This window comes from Chlorocebus sabaeus, chromosome 13, assembly GCF_047675955.1.
Source record: "Chlorocebus sabaeus isolate Y175 chromosome 13, mChlSab1.0.hap1, whole genome shotgun sequence".
Taxonomy (NCBI): Eukaryota; Metazoa; Chordata; class Mammalia; order Primates; family Cercopithecidae; genus Chlorocebus; species Chlorocebus sabaeus.
Window position 1 is genome coordinate 69,243,182 of NC_132916.1, and position 21,981 is coordinate 69,265,162.

Here is a 21,981-nt window from a genome sequence, read left to right on the forward strand (position 1 = left end):
GCATGCCTGTAGTTCCAGAAGTTTGGGAGGCCAAGGCGGACCAATCGCCTGAGGTCAACAGTTTGAGACCAGGCTGGGCAGCATGGTGAAATCCTGTCTCTATTAAAAAAATACAAAAATTAGCCAGGTGTGGTGGCAGGCACCAATAATCCCAGCTACCTGGGAGGCTGAGGCAGGAGAATTACTTGAACTGGGGAGGTAGCGGTTGCAGTGAGCTGAGATCGTACCACTGCACTCTAGCCTGGGTGACAGAGCAAGATTCTGTCTCAAAAATAAAATAAAATAATATTATAGAAAGATTGTCATTCTGTAAATACTTGTATAAATAGGACTCAGGAATATGAAGGTACAAAAAGTTCTGCTGAAAGAGAGTTTATAGAATGGGTGGAAAAATACGAAAACTGTAATGTAGTTAAAATACAATTTAAGAATGAAACAAGATCATCATTCAAGGCCTTTTTCCAGGATCCGTGTGAATAATTGTTGTTCGAAGAGGATTATTGACCTTTTATGAACTCATGACAAGGAAACCTAACTGGGATGGAATGTTCTGGAAGAGGTAGTCCTTAACCTTTAAAGGAGTGGTAGGATTGTGGTAGGTTTACGATAAATGGAGAGGGTCAGCAGGACATTTTTATATGGATATAACATTTTCGTGTGGACACAGTAGTAAGAATATTCTAGAGAAAAAGGAGCACACCACTATTACCTAAACAGAGTATTGAAGAAAACTAGGGGATAAAGTTGGAGAAGTAAACTGGGATCAATTATGGAGGAAATTAAATTCCAGGTGAGGCAATTTGAATTGATTCTGCAGGTTAAGAAGTAAGCGCTAGGATGAAGTTGATGACATTGAAGAATGTCATATAAACAGAATGTTAGTATGTAATCTTTTATGTCTGACTTCTTTGACTTAGCAGAATGCATGTGAGATTCCATGCATATTGTTGCATGTATCAGTAGTTTGCTTATTTTTACTGTGGAATAGTATTGCATTGTATCCCTGTACCAAACTTTGTCTATCTGTATATAATACCAGTTGGTATTTGGGTTGTTTTCCGTTTTGGGCCATTACCAATAACGCTGCTATATTTACTGGCATACAGATTTTATATAGACATATGGTGGGTTTTTTGTTTGTTTGTTTGTTTGTCTGTGAGACAGTCTCACTCTGTCGCCCAGACTGGAGTGCAGTGGCAAAATCTTGGCTCACTGCAATCTCTGCCTCCTGAGTTCAAGCAATTCTTATTGCCTCAGCCTCCCAAGTAGCTGGGATTACAGGCATGCCCCACCACACCCACATAATTTTTGTATTTTTAGTGGAGAAGAGATTTCACTATGTTGTCCAGGCTGGTCTTGAACTCCTGACCTCAAGTAATCTGCCTGCCTTGGCCTCCCAAAGTGCTGGGACTACAGGCATGAGCCACTGTGCCCCACCTAGACATGTGTTTTTGTTTCTTTGGATAAATACCTAGGGGTAAGATTGCTGAGTTGTATCACTAATGTGTGGTTAATTTTATAACAAACTGCCAGCTGTTTTTCAAAATGGCTGTACTTTTACCTGCGATGTATTAGAGTTGCAGTTACTCCACATTCCTGCCAATCCTTGGTATAGTCATTTTCTTAAAGCCGTTTTAATGTGAAACAATGTCTCATTGTGATTTGAATTTACATTTCTCTAATGATTAATGTGCTGAGCATATTTTCATTTGCTTATTTGTCATCAAAACATCTTGTATGGTCATGTATAGGTTTAAGTCTTTTGTCCATTTTTTAAAATGATATGTTAAAAAAGATACTGCATCATTATAAAATTAAAAAAATGCCAAAAAGTACAAATAGGAAAGAAAACCAACTTAAATCCCAGCACCCAAAAATAATTGTTTGAATATTAAGTTAATATTCCAGACATTTCTCCCTCTATGTATATATACAGATAGAAGGACAGATGGATGGATGGATGAGTAGATGGACAGAGAGAAAAAAATACATGTAAATAAAGTCCATTAGATATGCTGATTTTTACTGTGATACAATTTGTATACAGTAGTTCCCTCTTATCTGTGGTTTTGCTTGCTGTGGTTTCAGTTACCTGTGGTGTATACAAAAACAAATCTTGAGAAAGAGGGAGATCACATTGGCAGAAGTTTTACACAGTGTATTGTTATGATTGTTCTATTTTATTATTAGCTATTATCATCAGTGTCTTACTGTGCCTAATTTATAATGCAAAAATAGGTATGATGTATGGGAAAAAACATGGTCTATATAAGGTTTGGTACTATGTGTGATTTCAGACGTTCACTGGGGATCTTGAAATGTATCCCCTACAGGTAAGGGGGCACTGCTGTATCACATACTTCATCAGTGATTTTTAGTATATTCACCATGTTGGGCAACAACCACTACTCTTAATTTCAGAAAATTTATCATCCTCCAAAGAAACTCCATACCATTAGTAGTCAGCCTCCATTGTCCTCCACTGTGCCATCCTAGCAACACCTAATTTACTTTCTCTCTATGAATTTACCTATTTTGGAAATTTCATGTAAATGGAATTTCGCCATATGTGGCCCTTTGTGTCTGGCTTCTTTCACTTAACATAGCATTTTGAAGGTTCATCCATATGGTAGCATGTGTCAGTACTTCATTCCTTTTTATGGGTGAATAATATTCTATGTATAGATATAATGTATTTTTGTTTATTAATTTCTCTCTGAATTTAGGTTAATTCTACTAGTTGGCCATTATAGATAATGCTGCTATAGACATTTTTGTACAAGTTTTTCTGTGGAAATATGTTCCAGTTCTCTTGGAATTAAATACCTAGGAGTGAAATGATTAATACTAATTTAAAAAATTGAGTTGTTTTCTTATTATAGAGCTCTGAAGAATATAAAGTTTTAAATGTTGAATATACAGGTGTGTGTATCTCTTAGCTCATATAACTCCAAGATAGCTCTGTGTTCTAATTTTGAGGTAGATTTAATGAAGGATTTATAGAAGCTCATTTGTCCAATGCATTCTAAATATTACTAAATAAGAAACCAACTTGTATTGATATGAATTGTTTAAAATATATAAAGTCAGCTGTTTCAATTATTTTTATCTTATCTTAAATATTTCTTCAGATTTCATTTCTTCCTAGAATTCATTTAGCCACTGACTGTATGAATATTTGTTGATATTGTCTTTATGTAAGTCAACACAAAAGGCAATTGCATTGACAGTCACTGACTGTATGAATATTTAATACTTAAAGGAGTGGTAGGATTCAGTGACTGGATGAATACAGTTGCCTTTTGTATTGACCTACAACATATGGGGGAATAATTTAACTTAAAATTATGAGCTGTAAAATGTAGTTATAATTATTTTATGATATGGATGTGATTTTAATATATTTATGGCTCTCCCCCTTTCACTCTTCTCAGAATTCACATGACCCCTCCACTAAGGATTATTCAAGACATACATACAAATAAATCTCCCAAATACCTATGGTGGCTTGAATAAAAGGTCCTTTGGGGGCTGCTTGTTAGTTTTTTATTTAGGGATGTGTGATATGGGATGTCACTACTGTAAGTAATGGAGCCGTGCTGTCATATCGTTACTTTCAGTATTGCTGACAGACAGAATGCCTTAGAGGCTGAGTGGAGGACGGTGCAGGCCTCTCGCGGAGATCTGGAAAACTTCCTAAAGTGGATCCAAGAAGCAGAGACCACAGTGAATGTGCTTGCAGATGCCTCTCATCGAGAGAATGCTCTTCAGGATAGTATCTTGGCCAGGGAACTCAAACAGCAGATGCAGGTAAGTGCATGGGAAACCACACCAGTACTTGTGTCTGTCCTGTGCACTTTTGATCCCTCTGCATGCAAATGTATTACCCTGAAAAGGTGAGGTTGTCACTTTATTCTCTGACGAAATCTGTGCTCTCCTGTGAATAATTGGTTTCTGGAAATAAGCTCTATCAGATCTTTTTACTTAATATTAGAGGGAAAAAACCCACCTTGTTTTATGGAAGTAATAAGTGTTTATTTAGAGTTAGAGGCTCACAGCTATTCTGCTTTTTGTCATTTTAAGCCCTATTACAGTTAGCTTTATTGAATCCTAAATTATAAGGGCATTTTCCCTTAATGTGAAGTTTTTTTCTCCATTTATTGTACATACTTAATATAAAAGCTGCAAAAGCTCTATGGCTTAGTTTATAACTAAGAATATTAGGCATGATGGTATTACTTTTATGTCATTAGCTTGATAACTGTGATTGTATGTGTAGTCTGACGTTCAAATATTTCTTCTACACAAAACGTGCTAATATAAAACTTTTCATTTACTAACATTAGCAGGAATCTTACGAAATACGTCTGAATCTTTTTCTGCCCTCAAGTAGTTCTGCTTCAGTGCTCTTGAACTTCCAGTTCAAAATCTGATACAGGCAGAGTGCGGTGCCTCACTCCTGTAATCCCAGCACTTTGGGAGGCCAAGGTGGATAGGTCACCTGAGGTCAGGAGTTCGAGACCAGCTTGGCCAACGTGGCGAAACCCCGTCTCTACTAAAAATACAAAAATTAGCCAGGTGTGGTGGCTTGCACCTGTAGTCCCAGCTACTTGGGAGGCTAAGGCATGCGAATTACTTGAGGTAATACTTGAGGCGAATACTTGAGGAGGTGGAGGTTGCAGTGAGCCAAGATTGCGCCACTGCACTTCAACCTGGGTGGCAGAACGAGACTCTGTCCACTCCCCAAAAAAACAAAACAAAAACCTGTTTCAATGGGGATGTCTCCTTGTCAACCATAGTATTACATCTGATTACTTTATACCATGCCATTCTCACATCAGTTTGACAATGATTATTTCTGACATACTTGTGAACACGTGTTCCATTGTCTTTTGTCTTTTGTTGTTGTTGTTGTTGTTTCGCCCAGGCTGGAGTGTAGTGGTGCGATCTTAGCTTGCTACCACCTCTGCCTCCTGGGCTCAAGCGATTCTCATCCCTCAGCCACCTGAGTAGCTGGGATTACAGATGTGCTCCACCATGCCCGGCTAGGTTTTGTATTTTTAGTAGAGATGGAGTTTCACCACATTGGCCTCGCTGGTCTCAAACTCCTGACTTTAAGTGATCCACCTGCCTTGGTCTCCCAAAGTGCTGGGATTACAGGCCTGAGCTACCGCGCACGACCTCCATTGTCTGTTGATGCATGTCTCCTCTTATCCCAGTTGATCACATGGTTCTTCAAGGGCAGAGATTATATTATGCATATTGTTGCCTACACAGTGCCCTGTGTGCAAATCCTAAGTAAATATTGACTGCTGTCTTTGTACCTTGACTCACCGTTATGAAACTCAGCATTGATACCTTTTTAAAATCCGTTCTTAGGAACTCTTTTCTCTTAAAACATCAAAAAGACTGTTTTGTAGAATGTCAACAAATGTGTGGATCTGGATGAAGGATACAGAGTCTTTCTTTGAACTACTCTGATTCTTACAATTTTTATTTAAGTTTGAAATTATTTTCACTGAAAAGTTACACAATGTGAAAAACAGATCTTTTTGGAATGAGCTTATTTATAAATTGTCCCTGTGCATGAAAACTCATGATGTTTTGCTATTGAGTTCTTAAGATTCATTTGATGAAAATTTCTGTTTAAATGCATTGCTGCTTGTTTCTTATGCCTTGCACAATACATTTGTGACTTGGTAATGAGTGTGACCAGGCAAGTATCAAAATTAAATCTGTTCCTTTGTCTCACTAGTGACACTATAAATGTTAATTGATAAAATATTCAGTCATCATCTGTATTTTAGGAGGTCATAGAGGACTCTTAAGTGTGGGTAGATGCTAGATTTTTTTTTTTTTTATGATTTAAACAAGAAAAAGCCTGACCTATAAATGTGCACAGTTAATTGATGCAATGGTTTTAATTTCAATAGCTATCTAGGCTTGAGTAGATAACAGTTTATACACAATGAGTAAAGGAGGCTTTAAATGAACCCTGGTAATGACCATCAGCGAAACACAGGCCTGTTCTAGAGTTTAATGTCTTCTGACATGTTTTGTCTTAGGATATATTCTTACCATGGCTAAGACTCTTCTCAATAGTTAATGAATATTCAAACAGTGGAAGACAAATGTAAATAGAAATGTTTAAAATCTTTCAAAATAAAAATAACTAAGCACAGGATTACTTATGGCAAACAGCATCAAGAAAGAAAGGTTGCTGATAAAAATATTAAAATACATTATAATGCTTTATAAAATGTATTATAATATGTTATTACTTTAGTGTTGCTAAAAATAGTCTCTTTTGGCTGGTAGAAAGTAATAAAGAGGACATTTACTAAGAGTCTACTAAAATTCCTTTGTTTAAAGATAAATATGTACATTTATGTTTAAAATGTTTCACATTACAGTAATTTGCATGATTTTTTCCTCCCTTGCGTCATTATTAAATGCTCTTAACGTGTTCTTTCCGTTCTGTTTAAAAAATATTCTATGGTTTTATTTTCAGCACCATATAGATAGATGATTATTAGAGATTCATTACCTTTTACTGAGTTTTTCTGAGGCAGTATAATTTTGATTTTTTATGGTGTTGTATATTAATGATTCTCCTTTTGTATGAGTGAACAGACATTTAAAATAGAAACTTGTTTGGAAATGGAGAGATGTTTGTTTGAGAAAATGACTGTAAAAAGCATGGCCAATCATAACAGAGAAGTTCTGGTGGCATGGTGGTGGCGGCGGTGGTGGTGGTGGTGGTGGTGGCTGTGGTGGTGCACAGTCTCTGTGCACTAAGGAAGATGGAATAAGGAGCTCTGTGTATCTGTGCTGCATGCACAGGATGTGTATGTAGAACTGCTTAGCTGACACATTCACTGTTTATACTTGCTTCATGTCTTGTGACAACCAGATCCAAGGCCTTCGGAGTATTTCATGAAGATAAAGCAGTTTATTCTATGTTCGGTTTAAGGTGAATCGTGGGTGAATTTTGATAAGGATAGTTCTAAAGCACATGGAAGATGATTAACTTTTGGGAGTATGCTATGATACATGCCATTCTGTTAAGGATGGATGATGATTTGGATTTATGTATCTATGTTTCATCGCCCTGCTGCAAGGCTGTTAGGTTTTATTCCCCAGCAGAGGCCTTTTGGCAAGAGAAAAGCCGATTCTTTGCAGACCTGCAGGAGAGACAAGCTCCTTGAGAACTGAGCAGTCCAGCTCATAGAGGGTCTTAAATGCCATGCAAGTATTTATATTTTAACTCAGTGGCAATGAAGAGAAGTCATAAAGGATAGTAACAAGAGTGATGCAATAGGATTTTTGCTTTATAGGAATTTAGCTGATGGTATGAGGAATGGATTTGAACTAGACAAGAGTGACAGAAGAGAGGCCTGTTAGGATACTCATGTAGCCCTCCAGGCTACAGGTGTTAATGACCAGAAAGGAGACAATGGCAGGGGTAGTAGATCTAATGACTCAGTAGTATACCTAGACTGAGGAAGGGGAAAGGCAGATTGCCAAGTGCTGTTAGAGCCTAAGACTGGGAACATAGAAGAAAATGTCAGGGCAGGGTTGCAAGTTAGTGGGAAATGTGTGGGGATGGCAATTTCATCCATTTTGACTTTGTTGAAATGAAGCATTGGAGTAACATCCAGGAGGAGATGCCTAATATACAGTTGTCACTGTGAATCTGTATTCAGATAAGAGTATTTGGCCAAAGATGCAGAAACTTTATTTTTTGCTTCTGTGTGAAAGCCCATTATTGACTTCCAACTAATTTATTAATTCAAATGCATTTATTCTTGATGTGCATGTTCATATTCTAAAAGATTGTTATTCTTTTAATTATATTTAAAAATTTTAGCTTTACGTTTGGCATTACCAATTAACTGAGATGCTCTGATTCTTTCCTGGGTAAAATCCTGAGTTCCTGCTTTCTGGAGTGTTGTCGTCGTGGGTGGCTGGTTTTGTTCACTAACAATTTATATTTTATGATTATTACACTTTTATCTCCTATGTTTGCTTTTAGCCTCATTTTCATCCTCTTGTTTCATATGTGCAGACTTTGATTATAGATTTTTTTAGATTTTCTCCAGTGCCCAGCTCCGTGCTTAGCACTGTGTTTGAGGGGTGAATGCCTATCTCATGGGGACTTCATCTGCTGGTTCTAGGACAAGATTTATAGCTTCATACTTATTTAATAACAACTTTCTTGGCATACAATTCACATACTATATGGTTCATTCATTTAAATTTTACAATTCATTTGTTGCTAGTCTGTTCACGGTTGTACAATCATCACCACAATCAAGTTAGAACATTTTCATTTCCTCAAAAAGAAACCCCTTCCCTTTACTATCAATTTCCCATTCCTCCCGGCCAATTCCCTCTCCCCTGAACAATCACTAATCTATTTCTATCTATTTGCCAAATACCTTAACATTTTGTATTCTATCCTTCGACTATGTTCTCCACTTTTGGCTTTACACAGATATGGTGACATTGTTAGCCTCACCAGAGGGAGGCAGTGTAGATTCTCGGTATGGACCTACAGGGAAAAAAGATACAGGCAGACGTCCGCAGAACACTGCATGATAAACACAGTTCTATAAGACCCAATAAAGTCGGCAAAACACTGCTTGATAAACACCGTTCTGTAAGACACAATATAGGACTTTAAATCATTCTAACATGAAGGACTAAGAAAGACAAATGAAGTAAAGGAGGAAAAACAAATACTTGAAAATACTGCATTTCTTTTAAAGAATCATGACAACATTAGACAGAGGTGAAATTGCAGCATTAGCCCAGTTACCAGTTTGAGCAGGACACTGATAATAAGCAACATCTGGGTTCTATATCTGGCTGTGCTCTTTGACCCAGTCATTTAATCATCCAGGGTTATTTTGCGCATCTCCTGATAGTACTTTACCCCAGTTGATGTTTGTAATGATATTCAGGCTGCAGTAGAGAATATGTCTCAAGTATGTATATATATACACATAAAACCACAAAATTCTGTACCGGGTTTTTATATGATTTAATTATGGCCTCATATTTCCTATTCATAAAATTAAAACAGCTTTATGGCAAATAAAATGAGATCATGAAGATGCTGTCTAAGGGGAAATGTGGCAATTTGGAATATTCAGTAGTCAATTACAGACTTTTAATTTTTTATTAGCTTAGCTGTTTAATTAGACAAATCCTAACCTATTCCATTTTTAATGGCTTTCCTTCTAGGCAGGCAGATGCGAATCCACTGGATCCCTCTGCTTTTAGGGTATCTTAGTCACATAACCCCTACAAGTATTTTTTGTTTTGCTTTATTGTTGTTGTTTTGTTTTAGGTGATCTTGGGCTGAGACCTGTCTGGCGGGTGATTTTTTAGCACTTAATGTATGGGCTGTTGTTATTAGAGTCAGGTGTACCCTTCTGCTCTTCTCAAGATTTATAACAGGGTCTCCTGTTCACTAATTCACAGAGCACAGCTAGAGCTGCATTTCTTCCATAGTGAATGTATCCCTCTTTAGAGAGGGTGAATGCTCCACTCTCTTAATAGAAACCAGCTGCAAGGCATGCACCGTGGTGGTGGCGGTGATATGTTGAATCCCTGTTCCCAGGGGATGTCTGCTTTCTATCTGCAGCTTTAATGTTTCACTTAATATCCTCTTTGGCTACTGAGCGCACTTCTCTCCCGCAGCCGGCAGCGCTTGGCTGCTCGACAACTTCCTTCATTTCTGGCCATGCCGGGCTGAGCAAGTGCTGGCTGTGAGCATCTGCTGGGGGGCTTTCTCCGTGGCGTTTGTCTGTGTTTTTTAAATTGCGAAGTTGAAGGAATACCAGCCTCCTTTTTCCTAGAACCTAACCCCCTGTATCTTTCAAATGCTTTCCTGGAAACGAGCATGCTCAGAGAACTGACAAATCATTGTCCAGTGACCGGGAGGAAATGATCGTTGCTCTTCATTTATAATGCAAATTCTGAGGTGTCTCCAGAAGTGTGGTAAACTTAAAATGATGGCTGTGGTGAGAACGTCTCTGCAGAAAGTTGTGGTTTTGTTGCATCGTTTACAAAGGATGGCAGTTTCTTCTCCTCGGTATCAGAAGCTCTGTAAGGTAACTGAGTGATTGAAAATAAGGATGCCGGGTGTCTGACAGTTGTGCTGTTTCTCAGGCTCTAAAAACTAATCTTTCAGGTTCTTATCAAGGAAGATTCCCTTTCTTAGTAACTGATTGTGAAATCTGTTAAAGTGAATTGCATAATTACATTTTGTTTAGTACATAGTTTATTTTGCAATTGACATAATCTTGTCTTCCGAGATGGGCTAGTGAACTGTTTGGAGAAAATATGATAGCAAAACTACTACATTCACTAAGACCTGTTACCTCTGTGGTACTTTGCAGTATCTTAATTAATCTTATGTAAATTTTAGTAAAATTCAAAGAAGAGTGCCAAATAATCTTTCAGTCAATTTTTAAAAAATGTTCCATCTTCTTATAGCTAATTGCTTTTTCAATTAAAAAAATTAAAACACATTTTTAAAAAAGATCAGACTTAATTTCATCATAAAACATCCCCATATTCTTGAATCTCCATATACTATAGTTACACTGGAAGAATTTAATTTCATTTGGATAGGTGAATTAAGTAGACTTACAGGAGGCAACTTGTTTGACAGTTGCAAATTTCTAATACTACGTCATCCTGAACATAAACCATTCAATCAGCTGCAGTATTTTTTTTAAGTCAGCTGTTATATGTTTGATCATAGTTTTATTCAAACTATGGTGATACTATGTCATTACTTGTGTCAAAATTAGAGTGTTTTGATATAAAAGGAGAGAATTATAATAGCAATTTTTATACTACCACAGTACTATATTCATCCTTCCTATCATATTTTTAGTACCGTTCTCAAGAATGTATCTTGTTGCTCTGTTAGCTGCCCAAACTCATTTGTGATCAAAACAACTGCCTCAAAGAAAATATTATTTTTCTGATGATATACAATATGGCATGTCCAGGCATCTAGATGATGCTTATGTGGCAGCAGATTGAGATGGGAAGCAGCATTCCATTAACTTTATTATATCACACTGTAATTTCTTACAATTTGGCCGATTAGATGTATTGGTGTCTGGAGACTTTTTTTTTTTTCCCCCCGGACGTTTTGGGAGACAGATTCAGGTAGTGGGGTATTCTTTTCAGAAATACTTAGAACTGAGTTTTCTTTGCATAAGAAGTTAATTAAAACTTAACGGAACTTAATTAATTCAGTTACAAAGATTTGTAAACCTAAGTATTTCAATGTGTTGTGTTTTGCTCCACTTCAAAGGATAAGTTTATCCTGGTAAAACATTTATGTTTTTCATGAAAAGGCAATTTTGATAATAGATAAGAAAAGCTCATTCACTAATTCATGTTATTTATTTTTTTTAACCACCAATATGAATATATAAAGCATTCTTTTTTTAAAAGAGCAGGATCATTTTCCTGATCCATTTGTGTGTGCACTTTCACAAAACCAAATATTTTTCTAAAATCCAAGGTATTAAGTTAGTGCAAAGTATGAAACAGCAGAAGTCAAGTACTGGAGAAAGTTGCTAATTAGTTTCCTAAGTCTACCTCAAATAGGCACAAGTTAAATCACTGAAGTCATTGGATAAATTACCATCAGAAGTGCTTTTTGGGAAGACTTCTTGATTTATAATTTCCTAAAGATATCACAAAAATTTAAATGTTTAGAATAAATGTTACTTATTTCATTTAGAAAATTAAAATTTACATTATTTGCTGTTGAAATACTATATTCCACGTAGTCTTTCACATATGCAAAATTAACAACTGCCTGGATAACGCAATGAGAAATGTACAATTCCAGAACCTTCCAGCAGGTGTCAGTATAATATGAGATTTTTGCCTAAAGAACTGGCAATCCAGATTAGGAAGCGGCACAATTACTATGAAATAAATAAACTAGTAACAGATAAATTTTATTTGTGTGGTTATATTTTGAAAACTGATCTAAGTTATTGGGCTATATTAATTTAATGAAATAAATAAAAATTTAGTTATAGACTTAAATATTAACAGTTGCCATCTCTGATATTGATAGAGGTAGCTATACCAGGCAAAAATACTTAATTATATTTTAATTATCAATAGTCCATGTGTCATATCTAAAAGTTTAAATAGGTTTGACATTTATTTGCTTTAAGACACTGTAAGTTCTCTTCCCATTAAATTGTAAATGCTGTCTTGACTTTCTGTCTCCTTATTCCTCCCACATTCTCTAAATTTAGTTTCTTAGAAAAGAAATGCTTTAAGTTTGTGTTTCTCCATAAAAATATAGAAACAGTCTATTGTAAATACATTTAGAGACCAAAATGAATGAGAATAAAATGTGGCATAATCTGAGGGAAACTTGACTATTTAAAATTCATATTGGCATTTTGAAATTCAGTGTCTGAATATTTTTATCCCCTTTTAAATTCCTCTTTAGGATCATTCTTTTTAGGTATTATTTGTTTAGTCTTTTATTAGACTTTTCCCTCTGTGGCAGCTTGTCTTTTCTGTTTATTTTCATACATCTCTTGTTTGTCAGAAGATAGTGTGTGCGTTACACGAGTAGATATTTGTGTAGAATATTCTCATTTTGTGGGTTTTCTTACATGTTTCAAAGAGAAGGGAGGAATGAAAAAAGGCATGTCACAGCTCTCAGAGTTAAAATATACTCCCCTCCCACAATCTATTTACACATTCACGTGTATTTTTTGCCTTTAAAAATATTTCTTCTCGGTTATACATCCAATAAAATTTGAGCAGGAAGCAAAAACGTAAGTGCTGCTTACTTGGACATATAATTAGCAGCATTGAAATTGCCCTGATGACCTAAAATCACCCTACACTGGATGCTAATTTTCTCAGATATGGTTTTGTTTGCTTAGTTTCTTTAAAATTTTCATGCCTATAAAATAATTTTTCTTTTAATAGAGCACAATAGAAACAAAGCTGATGTAAATGATTTGAAAAATAATATTGAATTTAATTTATTTTTATTATGTGATTACTTTGGGGTGTTTTATATCATTAAGTCTTTAGATTAGAAATGGATTGTTTGTGTTCGTGTTAAATCAGTAGAGATTTTTATAAGTCCTCTTTATTTTTTTCTTAGCGCCAATTCTGTAAAATATTTAACAATTGAGGGCATGGTAAAAAGCAGTTTCCTGTAAAGTAGATTGGAATATGAATATTATAGGAATAATAAGAAAAATTTAAAAATATTTAGTGCTGTAAATTGAGTTCTTCATGACTCAAGCGTTTTAGAAAATGTTGATTTAAATGATATAACTTCTATTTGCTTGAATGTGTGTGTAAATCATTTTAGCTTAAGTGGTTTTGGTCACCCCCAAACTATTCTGATCATGTTTCTTCAGCAAAAATATTTTAAACATCTAGTTGTATATAGATGTGTATTCATTTAAAAGTTATACACATATGCCATGGTGAAATCTTATATTAAATATTAGTAGTGTATAATTCTGTTCTTACTTTCTACTGTTGCTTTTTTGTACCCCAGTTGATTCTTTTTCTCTATGTGGTATACACACGCGATTTCAGTAACTAGTCATTTACATACAGAGTGAAACTATGGCTATTCTTAGCCTGGCCTTCTGGGGGGCTTGAGCTTTCAGTGTGGTGCTGATCTCAAAGTCTTCCCCGGAAAACTGTGTCTTCTGTGGTATTAAAGCAGCTACTTCTGAATATTCTGTTAAAAATAGAAAGAGACCAGAAGATTCTACCTAACAAGCCACGATTGACCAGCGATGTCTACAAAAGGCTTGCTTTGTGGCTGTGTGTGTGTGTGTGTGTGTTTTCATGTGTGGACAACACAGAACTATGTAGTTGCTTGTAGTGCTAATGAGTAATAGATAATGAACACGAAGGCACATTAATCTCTCAGCAGGTTTTCAGATTCACTGATGAAGGAAGGTCACACATTATTTTTCATCTACATGTATAGCTCCCTGTATTTAGAGGTAGTTAAGGTTGAGTATGTGTTTTTTTAGAAGACACTGAATGGAATGGTGTATTTTCGACAGGTTGAATTTTGTATTTTTTATTCTCAAACATTTCCCTACCTTTTTTTCACATGGAGAACCCTGCTCTCCTTGAACAATTAAATCCTGAAGTGATCCAGAGCGATGGAGATTTACTTTACCATGATCTGATTGTTGAGATGTATGTATTTTAAGGTCAACTCTTGGATTCCCTCAGTTTCTCTCAATAATCAACTCAGACATAGATTGTTTGAACCACGGAGCTCAGAGTCATAACCCTCTAGTCTAGAAGTTAGAATTCCCACTTGACCATATGAGGAGTTGTCTCTTGGTTTCATGAGAAAGTCTTGGTTGGATTAGTTCAGAAAGTGTGTGAAGGTTGATGTTTAATGGAGAAAAATGGCATATGTAGACGGGTTTGCCTCCATCTAACCCTCTCCATGGATGTCGTAAGTGTGCTTTCTGGGAACTGTAGGGATGCCCACACAGACTACTTTCTCTACTCTGCCTCTGTTTCTGCAGTTCCTAGTCAGGTCAAGATTACAGACAAAAGTGAGATGTGATCAAGGAGAAAACACCCGCACCCCTGCCTGCCACTATCAGATATGATTCCTGTGACTTCCAAGAACACAAGTGCCATTTTAGAAGGCTCTTGGACCTCTGTTTTGCTGTAGTTCCCCAAGTTGATGTGTGTTGTCAAAATTATGTTTTTAAAAAGTTATCCAATTAACTAACATTTTGTTAATCAGAAAAGTCATGCCATCAATGACTTGGATAAAGTCAATATAATTAACTGAAAGCAGTATAATTAGATCTGATGCAATGCTTTGTCACTCAATTAAAAATAACTAATACTTTCTACAATATACCATTTTAAAATTCTTTTATGGCCAAAATATCATTGTCATTGGTGTGTGTCTAGAAGTGTAATACTAGTACAAATCTAGAACAAATAGAAAGTGCTTCTGAGAGGGAATTGAAGTAGTATTAATGATACAGATAAAAGGTCTTCTTTTATTTGTAGAGTATTATGTGATAATTGTAACTTAAAGGGTTGATGATTTGTGTTTTCCTAGAGGCAAAGTTTATTAAATTTCAAGTGGAAATTTCCTAGCTGTAGGTACTGCTAGATTTTAAATGTGCAGACATCGCTCCTTCCTCTTACTCTTAACTGTGATCACTACCAACTTCTCTTAGTATATTTGGTAGTTCATTTTTAGTTCTCCAAAATAAGTAATTAGGAGAGTTCCTACCATAGAGATAAAAGAATGTAGAAAATGTTGTGCCATGGTGGCTTTCTTAGTTTCACAAAGCTTTTTCATTTCTGGGCGAGGTAAATGAGTCCAAATAATTGAAATTGGAAAGGATGTGAAGTGCATCAGAGGGTTGCTTTTCATTTTTCATCATCTAGTTTGTTCAGTTCTATGGAACTCTAAAAGATTAATTTATAACAAAGCTCACTTATAAAAGCAGACAGTGCCTTTTAATGCTTAATAAATAATAGGCTTATGTGAAACTGTGGCTTCATAAAGTTAAGCAAGAATTTTGGAAAAACATCACATGGAAGAAGATGTTGAACTGTCTGCACAATAGACAACTATTTTGTTTTTATTTTAACAGAATTAAGAGAAAAAATGATTGACTACAGCAATAGAATAACTGTTAGCTGTCATGATGGGAAAATACCTTGATACTGCTAGTACAGTTTCCTTACATTTTTAGTATTTTAGAGTTTACAATGTGTTTTCTCATATATTACATCATTAATAAATATAATATTAACAATATTACATTATTGTGTGTCCTAAGAGATAGGTAGAAAAGAAATTTGTTTTGCAAATCAGCAGGTGAAGGAACATGCCAGTAGTTGCTCAGCTAGTATGTGGTGCAAATTGTGTTCAACATAGGTTTTCTGCTTCAATAGCCAGTGTCTCTCTACATGTAATTTTAGATAGATCATTTTAGGAATTATGTTGGGATAAAATGGGTCATTCAGTATAGAAGATATAGAAAGAGAGATTACATTAACTAGAAAATAGATATTGTTTTGTTCTGAATTATCTCCATATGCATTTCCTTGTCTAAAGAAATTTAGCCTCTACACTCTCCTTTAAAACATGAGCTGGAGCATGAGGAGAACATTCCATGTTCCTTTAAAACGTGGAATTCTGGAGAATGAGGAGATGTTGGAAATCATCTGATTCAACCATTTCATTTTGGACATAAGGAAACAGAGATAGTCTATAATGGATGTTTTATTGCTGACAGCTTTTTTTTTTTTTTTTGAGACAGGGTCTCTGTCGCATAGGCTGGAGTGCAGTGGTGCCATCATGGCTCACTGCAGCCTTGACCTCCTGGGCTCAAACTCTCCTCCCGCCTCAGCCTCTCGAGTAGCTGGGATCACAGCTACTGTACATGCCACCACACCCGGCTAACTTTTTTGTATTTTTTGTGGAGACAGGGTCTCACTATGTTGCTCAGGCAGGTCTTGACCTCTGGAGCTCAAGCAATCTGCCTGCCTCGGCTTTCCAAAGTTGCTGACAGTTTTGAGTGGGTGGCTATGTACTTGTTTTCCTAGAAGTTTAAAAGTAAGGAAATATATTATTTTCAAAACTATTTCGATGTTCGATGTTCATGTATTGGCTATATAATTTTAAGGAAATAAAGATTTTTAAAAATGAGTTCATTTTACACTTTGGTAAGAAAGATGGATTGTGTCATTTCCATCCATATTAATATAGTTGTTTCTGGTTTTTGATTATAACTTAATTTGGTTTGGTTCTTAATAATACAAACATTAAATTATGTGTTCATTGAACCCAGTTCTCCATACCCAAGTGTAGTTTTTTATCATTATATTTAAAAGGATATAATAGCTCCCTAAGAAAGAAACTGAAAGGAGTCAACTAACTTAACAGACTGAGCTGTTTAAAATAAGAAAAATTTATATATATATATTTAAAAATTTAATTCAAAAAACATGTATTGAATGGCTGTCATGCACCAAAGATATGTGCTAAGCAGCATAAATGTAAAATGCAGTGTTGCATTTTCCATGGGGAACAAGGAAGTACAAATAAGTTGTTCTGAGGAATTTTAGTCGTTCATACGAGTCTAGTGTGAGACTAGATTCAAACAATTCTGGCTTTGCCACTTACCAGTTATGTAACCTTGGCAAATCCTTCCACATCTCTGTGTTTCAGTTCCCTTTTCAGAAGATAGGATTGGAATTAGTCTGTCTCTCTCTCTCTACACACACACGCGCGCACGCGCACACACACACACATAAACGGTTGTTGTAGGAGTTAAATAAGTTAATATTGATAAAATGGTAAAAACAAATGCTGGCACATAACTGCTGTGTGGGTTGGCTACTGTTGTTACAGTTACCACTATTGGTTGGGTTATTCTCCCACCTCGATTGAGTGTAGATCAAATGAGATGATCCACCTGACATGCCCAGCACAGTCTCATGTCTATTGGGTGTGGTGATGGTATCATCATCTTCATTATCTTTATCTCTGGAGTAACCCTTAAATCTTAACAAGGATGTTCACATTACAGTCAGCCAGAGAATTTTTCCAAAGGATTCATGCCCCCGCAGACTTTGACTCACTGGAGTTCAGATGCACCCTAGTCACCTGCGAAGGTGCCATAAACTCCTGCTTTCTTCAGGGAAGGAGAAAATAAATCTTTGTAATTTCCCCTGGGGTTATTTTCTGAGTTTCAGCTTGAGGAAATGCAACAAAAAACTTCCCTTGACCAGTGGGGCTTGTGATAGAAACTCCTGTAGGATGCTCCTCAATTTATGAAGCCTCTTCTGGATTACAGATTAGGCTCTGAGATGGCCCCTAAAAATCCAGTTAACCCACACAGAAACTGATATAATGCTGATGGACATAAAACTTCATATTAAAAAGAAGTCCTATTCCATTGCCAGAAACTAAACAAAGCAAAGGAAAGAAGTCGTCTTTACTGTGAGTGATACAGGAGGAGTGATACAGGAGCCTTAAAAAAAAAAGCTCTTGATTCTTGGCTCAAAAATTTTATAAAATGAGTTTTCCTTTTTTTCAGGGTAAATGTTGCAAGAGTTAAAGAGGTAGAGAAAAAGGGGAACTTCTTTAGTTGAAAACATTATCTGATCATGTATTTACTCTGGCTTCAGAATTTTACAAGACTACAGTGTAGCTGCATTCTGCAGGCCAGGGTGGTTGTGATATAGAAGTATGGGAGATGCTATTTGCTCTGTAGCTTTATTCTGGGATTTTATAACCTTCCTTTTACAATTAACACATCTTGAATGCTTTGTACATCATGAATGCTTTTTATGTCTTATATTGTGATTTTTTAAAAACAATGTAAATAAAATTCTGTTGAGTGGCTGCACCGTAATTTATTCAGGGAACCCACTATGGTTAGGTAACTAGGTTGTTACCAATGTTCTCATGATAAATAATTCCATGATGAACATCCTTATACATCATTAAGTGCATCCTGATTATGTCCAGGGTGTGTTATTAGAATAGCATAACTGGACCAAAAGAATCAGAACAATGAAAAGCTTTTTAAATTTTTAAATTTTTATTTTTTATTTTTTTTTTAGACAGAGTCTTGCTGTTGCCAGGCTGGAGTGCAGTGGAGTAATCTCAGCTCACTGCAACTTCTGCCTTCCAGGTTCGAGCGATTCTCCTGCCTCAGCCTCCCGAATAAGTGGGACTACAGGGGTGCACCACCACGCCCAGCTAATTTGTGTATTTTTAGTAGAGATGGGGTTTCACCATGTTGGCCATGATGGTCTTGATCTCTTGACCTCGTGATCCCCCCACCTCAGTTTCCTAAAGTGCTGGGATTACAGGCATAAACCACCCAGCCAATGGAAAGCTTTTGATATATATTGCCAGATTTCCATCTTGCAAGGTAGCACCTGTTTACATAACCACTACCTGCTTGAATGCCTAATTTCTTGTACCCTCACAGACAATAGGCAATACCAATTAAAAATATTTTATGAAGTTGTTAGATGAAAATCATAACCCTGTTATAGAATATAAACTGAAAACCTAGTCAAGTTGAATTATTTACCTGTGTGGGATCAAATATTCTATCCCAGAACTGTCTGAATTTCAGATACTGAGAACCCAATCACTATAGTTTCTACAATGGGATGTAACAAATACAGTATAATAAAACTAGAAGTTGTTTGAACATGGAAGAAGGGGCAGTAAAATCTGAATTTAGAATGTCAGAGAAGTATTTGGAGAAAATGTAGTACTAATATGGATCTTGAGGAGTAGACAGAATTTTAGTAGAGCAGAAAACTCTGGGAATAGACTGAATGAGTAAACATGTTACCAGATGCAAAGTCTTGACTGCAAGCTGTCCACGTTCTTGGTGCAATGAACAAAGAATTGAACAAAACACACAAACAAAGCAACAAAAGAATGAAGCAATGAAAGCACAGATTTTTTGAAAGAAAAGTACCCTCCACAGAGTAGAAATGGGCTTGAGCAGGTGACCCAAAAGACCTGATTGCAATTTTCTTTAGGGATTTTATTAAACTAAAAAAAATTGGTGACACCCCTAGGTACCCTTAGAAGCTTCCAATTGGTTACAATACCCTGTGTGAAAGAAAGATTGGCCTGCGACCAGTCAGAGGCTGAAGTGAAGCCTTGGCTTGTGACCAATCAGAGGCTGAAGTGAAGCTTTGCCTGTGACCAGTCAGAGGCATTTCCCATTTGTGGGGTAGGGTAGAGGGGTTTTGTAAAGAGAGGAGCCTCTGGCCCCTTGTCACTTAGGAATGGAGAGATAGGGTTTTCCTTTTGGTCCAATTCCAAGAACTCAGCCATGGCTTGGCCTTAGGCTCCCTGTCTCCAGACCCTCTTCTCCTGCCTCAGACATGGAGCACAAAAGTATGCTGATTCTTGTCCATCATACATGTCTGCAAAGTGCATTCATTTACATTTTTATATTAATTAAAAAATTTGCCCTTTTGATTGCCAGCTATGTATGCCAGATCTTTCTGTTTCCAAAATTTAGTTCATTTTCAAAGGAAAAATATTTGTGAATATTGGAGATACTCAAACACAGACAGCATTTCCGAAAAGGAATTCTAAAAAAGAAATTGCATAATATTTATATCTTTAAAATAAGGAATACTTCTTCAGAATGCCTCTTTTAAAGGAAACAGCCTTCTTTTGGATGTCAGTTTGGTATGGGAGTGACAAAAATGTTATACTTTTATGTTATGACTTAGTTGATGAGGGAATTACACAGTATTTCACATAAAAATGAAAAATAATTCACAGTAAAAGTCGGTCTGTCTAGAATTAAATTATAGATTTGCAGAACATTAGAGTTTATGGAAATTGTAGAAATGACTTGACCAGTTTCCTTATTTTATAAATAGGGAAGCAGTGCCTTAACATCTATGTAGAGCTTTACATAAAGCACTCTTAAAGTGCTTTAATATATTTTTTTTGTGCTGCCCAAGGTCATACAGCCCACTGGTAGTCCATATTTAAGCTCCCAGGAGATTACTCTAGTATGTTTCACTACATCTTACATGCATTTATTTTTGTAGAATTTGTATTTAAGTTTGCCTGGTACTATAATTAGCTATTTTGTTTCTGTTTGAACTTCTGAATTGTAAACTCTTGAATTTGGGGCTATCCCTTGTTTTCGAGTTCTGTGAACAAAACAGTATTTGTAAATATTGAATAAATAGCCTAAATTTCAATTTTTTCTTAGATTTAAAAATTAATACAGTAAAGCAGAAGTTCTATATGTTTTGACTCTAGTTTTTTTTTCTTTTTAAAATAGTTTTATTGTTATATAATTCAGTAAAATTCACTTAAAATGTACAGTTCAGTGTTTTTGGCATGTTCACAGGGTTGTGCAACCATCACTATAATCTAATTTTAGAACATTTTTGTCTCTTAGCAAAAAGAAATCCCTCATACTCATGAGCAGTCATTCCCTATTTCTTCCCACCTCACTGCCCCAGGCCTAGGCAACCCTGAACACTTTTTCTTTTTAATATTAGATTGGCAGTAAGATTTTGAAACCATGGGATTAGGTAAAAGTCATGGAAGTATAATTCTAATTTATTGTGATAAATTTACTACTTTATCTTGGAGAACTTGATAGTTTTGAGTTTTAATTCTTAGTACTATCTAGGGTAGCTTATGTTAAGTGATATGCAAATCATATCTATAAAATATGCACAGTGATGTACTTTTAATAGTAATTATTTAGAATACAATACAAGTAAAGTATAATGGGAAAAATGCTGAATTTGGAATCACAATATCTAGATTTGATTCCTTAATTGTTTGATCTTATGTAATGCACAAGTGACATAACAGTCCTCAGTTTTGTCTTCTAGACAGTGGGAATAATTTACATTCCAGATATTTTAGAAAGCTGTTATAGAACCAGTGTATTAATGTTTATGAATTTGCTATGCAGAGCTAGAGTATTATGGAAATCGAAATATTAAATTTCCTATAAATAAAAAGAACAAATAACAATCAATGACAATATTTACCTACATTTGATTTTCTCACCATTCACTGCTGAAATACTTTTTGAAAACAGTGACTAACTCAAAATTCTGTGTGTCTCAACTGAGGTGGAAGAATGTTGAATACTAACCACCTGAGGTCTTTCTGCAATGCAAGGTCAGTTCATTTTTCTTCTTTCCTAGGGCACACAGCCAGCTTCCATATTAAAGTACATTCTCTGCCAGTAAAATCATACTATTTCCAAACAACTTAGATTCAAACTGGGGCTACATAAAAGGGTCCATGTCTTCAGAGTGGGACTAATAGCTCCTGAGTCTGCAGCATCTAGACAAACGAAGTATTTTGAAGTCTTTATTCCATCCAAAATTAGGGTAGCTATAATTTTTAAAATC

General features: G+C 35.8%; 1 protein-coding gene across 11 annotated transcripts in view; it reads left to right on the top strand.

Moving 5' to 3' along the window:
• UTRN (utrophin) overlaps positions 1-21,981 on the top strand; it is a 594,041-nt gene that overhangs the window by 290,885 nt on the left and 281,175 nt on the right. For 10 of the 11 annotated variants that reach the window (XM_073022551.1, XM_073022550.1, XM_073022552.1 and 7 more), the window contains one exon: positions 3,621-3,810. In XM_073022551.1, coding sequence (XP_072878652.1) covers positions 3,621-3,810 — 190 coding nt within the window. Of the gene's footprint in view, positions 1-3,620; positions 3,811-9,114; positions 10,122-21,981 lie in introns of those variants that run through there. The other variant, XM_073022556.1, reaches the window with a different exon arrangement.